Source organism: Lemur catta, chromosome 9, assembly GCF_020740605.2.
Source record: "Lemur catta isolate mLemCat1 chromosome 9, mLemCat1.pri, whole genome shotgun sequence".
NCBI lineage: Eukaryota > Metazoa > Chordata > Mammalia > Primates > Lemuridae > Lemur > Lemur catta.
This window is the reverse complement of record NC_059136.1, coordinates 24,199,466-24,206,112: the sequence shown is the minus strand read 5'-3', so window position 1 is coordinate 24,206,112 and position 6,647 is coordinate 24,199,466. Positions and strand designations below refer to the sequence as shown.

Sequence of the window (6,647 nt, the reverse complement as noted above, 5' to 3'; positions counted from 1 at the left end):
CTTCTTAGATCAGGACAATGAGCTCCTGGTCCCTGGGAGTATCAAGCAGATCCCAGGACCCAGGAAAACCAGATCCCACTCTGCCACAGCTGCTGGCCCCAGAAACAAAGCCAGAAAAGCAAAGAATTCAGCCTCTGCCCTTGACAGTGACCAAGGCATGTACAGCAGCCCCAGGGAGCTGCTCCTCTGAGGGCAGTCAAGAACTCTGCAACCCCAGCTAAAAACCAGTGTGTGCTGGGCTAAAGCCCCTCTCAGCCCAGCTGCTGCCCGATGTCTTGTCAGAGCCTCCCGAACCTGCAGCCTGACTCGGGAGCTCGTTAAACCCACGCACGGATTCCTGCACCCCAGCGCAGACCTAGTAAGGCGACATGCTAGGTCACAGGCACACGCTGTCACCTGAGAACCCTGGGGAGCTGCCTTGGAGAGCTGGCCCGGCCTCCTGGGCCGCCTTGCCTCCTCAGCCTCCCAGGGAAGAGGGACACGACAGTTAGGCATGTGTGGCCGCAGGCTGGGCCAGAGTCCCAAGTGCCCAAGGCAAGAGACTTGTGAATCTGTTGCTGAGTCATTTACGCTTACCCGGCTCCAAAGGGTAGGAATGCTCGGTAATGAGAGTGGTGTCAGCAGGATTTTTGGGGGTTGGAATGAGGTTGCGGGCTGGAACTGAAAATGGGCATCGGGGCCAGGTCGCGACTGGTCCAGAACCTCCGCGAACTCCCTGGGGCCTCGCCCTGTGGGCGTGGGGAGACCCGGTGGTTCTGCAGCAGAAGGGTCCGGCAGCGTCTCCCAGCAGCGCCACTGGGAACCAGGGTATGTCCCATTGTCTTTGCAAAGTCTCGCAGTTTAGGCTGGCGAAGTGCTGGACCCTTTGACTTTGCTGAGACAAAGGCCCAACCTCCGCGTCTTCACCGCCAGCGAGAGACGCGCTAGAGGATGGCACTCCCGACCGAGGCGGAGACGCTGCGTAAGGCCCGGGACATCTTTGCGCCTGCAGCGCCGGGCGCGGCCGCCAGACGCCGCTGTGGCGCTCAGCACGCCCCGCCCCGCTGGGGGAAAGCGACCGCGGCGCAGGCCCGGGAGGCGGGACGGACCATGAGGGCGCGGGGGTGTACAGGAGCTGGGGCTGCGCGCTGCGGCAGCCGCTCCGCGGCGCCTCCCCCTCAGCCGGCACAGCGACGTGGGTCGCTCCGGCCGCGCTGCGCACGCGAGTTCCTAGGCGGGTCGGTCTGGCAGCCGGCAGCGGCGCAGCGGGTACCGGCCGGCGCTAGAGCAGCGGGCTCGAGCGCACCGCGCGCCGTCGCCGCGATGCCGGTGCTGTTGGTGGCGTTGCTGGCCCTGGCGCTCGCCTTCTTCGCGCTGCTGGACGGCTGGTACCTGGTGCGCGTGCCGTGTGCCGTGCTGCGCGCGCGCCTGCTGCAACCGCGCGTCCGCGACCTGCTGGCGGAGCAGCGCTTCCCCGGCCGCGTGCTGCCCTCGGATTTGGACCTGCTGCTGCACATGAACAACGCGCGCTACCTGCGCGAGGCCGACGTGGCGCGCGCCGCGCACCTGACCCGCTGCGGTGTGCTCGGGGCCCTGCGAGAGTTGGGGGGGCACACCGTGCTGGCCGCCTCTTGCGCGCGCTACCGCCGCTCGCTGCGCCTGCTGGAGCCCTTCGATGTGCGCACCCGCCTGCTGGGCTGGGATGACCGCGCCTTCTACCTGGAGGCCCGCTTTGTCAGCCTGCGTGACGACTTCGTGTGCGCGCTCCTGCGCTTTCGGCAGCACGTGCTGGGCACCTCACCGGAGAGCGTCGTGCTGCACCTGTGCAAGCGCAGGGTGAGCGGCCCCGCCCCGTGCATGGTTCTGCGGGGTCCCCAGGGCCTCCTGGACCCCAGGCCCCTCTCTTGGAGAAGGCCTGCTGTCTGCGCCTCTTTGGGGTGCCCCGTCCCACCCCATACCTCTCCTGCCGTTTTCTGTGGACCGAGGGCCTACCTCCCTGATGACATGGGGGGTCCCAGGGTCCCTAAACCAACACTTTATAGTTGGACTCAGCGTGCTCCCCTCCTGCCGTCTCTTAACCTAGCCCCTCACAGTTTCATGTTCACCCTTCCCCTGTTCCAAAACAGAGAAGCCCAGACCAGGCCCGTCGTAGGGGTGCAGGTCCTGGTGCTGTTGTGTGGCCTGGAGTGCTGAGCCACTCTCCCTGGTTCTCGGTTCTGAACATAGGCTGGAGGGGGGTGGTCATTAGAGGATGTTGCTGGGGACCCGAGACCCCTTTCCACTCCCTTAGAGCTGAAAGGCTGGGTCCCTGTCACCTGGGGTTGAGGTTGAAGGCCTAGGTCCTGGAGAGCTGCAAGCTTCCTGTTTTTCTCCAGTTGGAGAGAGGGGCCATGTGTGTCTGTCTGGGGCTCAAGGCTCCTCCCCAGGGCCTGTTTCTCCCGGCACAGCAGAGCCTACTGCAGCATGGCAACCGGGGCCCTGGGGATGGCCATGGTGGCCATGGTTGCCAGGGCAGGCTCCTGCCACAGACAGGCTTTTGAAAAGTTGTTTGGAGCCCTCAGGAGAGGCTGGGGCCTGCCTACCCCTGCTGCACCCTCAGGCAGGGAGTTGCCCCTCTTTGGCTTCCGACAGCAGCTCCCGAGCAGAGGAGGGACACAGTCTCACCTCAGTCGTGAGAGGTTATACCAGAGGTGGGGAAACCGAGGCTCTGAGAGGCGATGGCAACTGCCTGAAGCTGCACAGTGGGCCACAGGCACAGCTCCCTCGTCTGTCTGTGTTGAGTCAGGGAATCCCCCCTGAAGGGCCTAGATTCCTCTCTGCCCTGTGTCCCTTCATGTGGCAGGAGTCCAGGAGGGGGTGTCCGTCAAGGTTGAGAGTGAGGACATGAAGGCTGAGGAGGGCAGGCCAGGGCAGCTTTTCTGCGTGGGACTGTATGATGTCAGACGTGGGCTGGTTGGTGAAGTCCATGTGAGAGGTGAGGGGCCAGGACCTCGGCACAAGAAGGACAGAGTTGATGAGGTGGAGCTTACATCTTGTGGGTGCCTGGCACAGCTGGAGTCCAGGGGTGGCCAGGAGTTGCCTGGGTGTCTAGCCTGAGCACCTGGGTGGGTGAGGGTCCCAGGCCCAGTGGTGGGTGTGGTTTAGGGCAGGCTGAGTCCAGGTCAGAGTCCTGTGTGCTGAGAGGCTGGCCTGGGGCGCAGAGGCAAGGGAGGGAGAGCTGGGCTGGAGCCAGACGTTGGTGCAGAGCTCAGGGCCCGCTCTGCTAGGACTTGCCATAGGGGCTGGGCAGCTCCTCCTCCCTGGTCCCAGCCCTTCTGCAGGGAAGGCCCAGGCTCCTCTGTGTGGCCGCTGACCCTGAGGTCAGGTAGGCATTTGCCTGGCCTCGCCCCTCATCCTGGGAGTCCCCAACACCCATCTACAAGGCCTCTGACCCCTCACACCTGGCCCAGGGTCTTGCTCCCATCACCAAATAGTGGCTGTGTGTGCAGGAGGAGGCAGCTGGCGCAGCCAAGCTGGGAGGACTGGGAATGGAGTGGTCGGGCCCAGAGCTGCCCTGGAGATCAGGTCCAGCGCCCTCGGCGTACTCGCCGCAAGCCCCATCCAGCACTTTCCTGGGAGAGCGGCTCCCATGCCATCTCCCTCCAATCCTCTCCCCCTGCACCCACTTCCTGAGGCCTCTGGCTCCTCTGGGTCTCCCATCAGCCCCTCCAACCTACCAGCCTCAGGGGTTTTTGCCTGGGGACACAGAGGGCTTGAGCATGGCCCCACTGGGGAGACAGGCCTGGCAAAGGCAGGGCCCTGTGGAGAGAGCTCCAATGGAAGTACACACACAGGGTGCTGGGTAGGGGTCTGGGGCACAGCTGGGGCGGGCAGTGGGGAGGGGACTCCTGGGAGGTCACAGGCTGGGGAACGGCATGGGCAGAGACCCAGAGGTGGGAGGAAGCAATCTGGCTGCATGCCCCTCCTGGGCCCCTGCTCACCCCCATAGCAGCATGTGACCTGCGGGAGCCTCACTCTCCTGTCTTCTGCAGGTGGAGTCCCCTGAGCTGCCTGAAGACCTGCAGCACTGGATCACCTACAACATGGCCAGCAGCCAGCTGCTCTGTGCCGAGAGTGGGTTCCGCAATGTCAACAAGGACCAGTGACCGCTGCCTCCACACCCAGTCCCCCCTGCCTGTCCTGCAGAAAGAGCAGGCTGGGCTGGGCTTTCTCCGAGCTGGAGTGGCCCCTGCCCAGCCCCCTTCACTCGCTGGGCTCCCCAGTTGCTGATATCCCTCTGGACTGGGCAGGGGATCGGGTGGCATTGGCCCCCTGACCCGGCTCTGCCCCTGGGGTGGGGTTGGATGGGCAGAGGGACCTGGCCCAGCCCTGCAACGAGGCCACACTTCTGTGGCCTAGGTGGGGAAGATGTGCCAGGAGCACAGCGGCCTGAGCACATCTGGGTTGGAGCTGCCAGGAGGGGCGGGGCAGGGCCAGGCCAGAGCAGTGCTGGGCACGAGCTGGACCTCTGAAGGGTAGAGGTAGCATTTGCCAGGCAGTCCCCCTGGCATCCGGTGAGGTGGGGGGCAGGCCCAGGGTGGAGTCTGGTTGGTCAGAGGTTGGGCTGGAGGCAGACTGAGGGCAGGAGGGAGGATTGGCTGGCATTTGACAACAGCAGACAGGGTTACCCAAGCTACCCTGGTATCATTGGCCTCGGGGTGGGAGGGCCGGGCAAGCAGCTGGGGCTTGTGGCTGGGAGGGGTCAGCTGGTACAGGGCTCTGGAAGAGGCAGCAGGCCTCCCTGCTGGGGTGTCCTGGTCAGAGAGAGAACAGAGCAGGGTCTGGGACTCTGTGAGTGCCCATTAGGGCCATGCTTTGTAACCTTGAGCTGGGCCCTGCCCTTTCCGGACTGCAGCACCCCAGGCCTCTGTCATCCCGTGAGAGCCGTCCCTACCTGACCCCCTTCCCTGTGCTGAGGGCTGCCTCCCTAGAAGGCTGGGTATTCCTGGCCCCTCTGCCTTCTATTTTACAGGCTTCTTCCCTGCTGCCAGTCCAGACCCTGTCTTGCTCTAGCGGTCTGTCCTTGCACCTCATGGGGACACCAGGCTGCTGGGATGCTGGCCAGGGCCACCTGCTCCTACCTAATCTCTGGCCTTAACAGCTGGAGAAACTGAGGGCAAAGTGGGGGCTCGTCCCCAGCCAGAGGCTCTGGCCAATGCCCTGAGCTCCCAGAGAGAGGGTGCCCTGTCTAGCTGGGGTGCTGGGGCCTGGGGTGGGTGTGGGGGTTGCTGCTTGCCCACTTAGGCCCTGTGCTCCTGCCCCTGCGCTCCTGCCCCTGCCAGCCCAGGGCACAGATGGCAGCCAGACCCAGAACTGCCTCCTTGCTGCCCACCCCCAGAATCCCCCTCGAGCCAGAACCAGGAGCTGCAGGAACGCCCCTGACACCACCCCACCCCGGCCCCACACTGCTGCTATTCTTGCCTTAAAGCCACCGTGGGAGCGCTGCAATCTTTTTGTTTTATTTAAAGAAAGTACAAGATTAAAGGGTTTCAAGTGCAAGTGTGGGGAAGGCCCTCCTTTCTGAAGCTCTGCTCCCTTCCCCACAGGGGTCATTCTGGGATGTTTTCTGGTATGGGGGCTGTCCAGGCTTGTCAGGCTCCATGAACTCAGGGATCAGGCTGGCAGGGCAGGACTCCTCCGCATCCCACAGAACACAGGACTGAGGACAGGCTAGGAAGGGATTGCCCAAAGGCCCCTGCTGGCACTTCCTGCCCTGGCCCTCTCCTGGACCCCAGCCCTTGCACCTTGCCGCCCCATCCACAAATGCCTGGCGCAGATTTCCAGTTTTCTTCCTTTGAGTCCCAGGATCGCCCTGGGAGGTTGTGTCCCAGAGTGTGGGCCTGGGCCCCCCGGCTCCTGGAGTTGGGGGCAGGGTGGGGGTAGCAGTTGGGAGCCAAGGTCAATGGTCTTTGATGGGTGGGGTGGGCAGAGAGCAGAGGGGCTATTCTGCAGGCCCTTTGAAGAGGGAAGGGAAAAGTGGGACCCCTGGACACAGCAGGTGAGGGGGTGTGGGCCGTATCTGTGTTCTGGCCACCCGTTCTGGAGAGTGCAGCAAGCCCCAAGGGCCAGGGAAGGAATAGGTGATTGAGCTGGATTTGAAACAGGCGTTAGTGATGGGGAAGTAGGGCTGGAGAGGGGAAGTGACTCAGCGAGGTTGCTGAGTCCGCTGCAGCCAGGACAGCCAAAGCCTCTGCTCCACTTCTGGGGCCCCTGAGCTGACTCCTGCCAGAGGACAATTTTCCCAGGGGACTCCAGACAGGAAGTAGTGGGCGTACAGGTGGTTCAGGTACAGGCTGGCCCAGCCAGCATCCCTGCATGGCTGCCTGGGACCTGAGAGAAGGGTGGAGGCTGCAGGATGGGGCAACTGGGCCTTGTGTGAAATGTGAAATGTCCCTGTGGGTCCCTGGCCTAAGGGCTGTCCCTAGGCTGTGGAAGGGCACATCTGCCTGGACATGGAGTTCCAGGCTCACTGACTGGACTAAGGATGAGTGTGTGAGTGTGTTTGGGGGCATAAAGATGGCTGAGGGGGCTGCACCCTGAAGGCCTCTGGGGCTTTACTGTCCATGCAGGGGCTGAACAAACATGCCAGGCTCTTGTGGGCCAGCTTGGCAGAGGGTTTAAGGCTAGTA

At 63.5% G+C, this 6,647-nt stretch overlaps 1 protein-coding gene across 1 annotated transcript; it reads left to right on the top strand.

The window, feature by feature from the left end:
* Positions 1-1,145: 1,145 nt before the first annotated feature.
* THEM6 (thioesterase superfamily member 6) lies at positions 1,146-5,517 on the top strand. Its single transcript, XM_045560956.1, has 2 exons — positions 1,146-1,815; positions 4,011-5,517. The coding sequence occupies exons 1-2, from the start codon at positions 1,303-1,305 to the stop codon at positions 4,122-4,124; spliced, it is 627 nt and encodes a 208-aa protein (XP_045416912.1). The 5' UTR covers positions 1,146-1,302; the 3' UTR covers positions 4,125-5,517.
* Positions 5,518-6,647: the final 1,130 nt, after the last annotated feature.

Bases quoted from the DNA above. Each gene is read 5' to 3' on its own strand.
- THEM6 (XM_045560956.1), top strand. From the start codon at position 1,303: ATGCCGGTGCTGTTGGTGGCGTTGCTGGCCCTGGCGCTCGCCTTCTTC. The intron at 1,816-4,010 runs GTGAGCGGCCCC...TGTCTTCTGCAG, and splicing joins TGCACCTGTGCAAGCGCAGG to GTGGAGTCCCCTGAGCTGCC.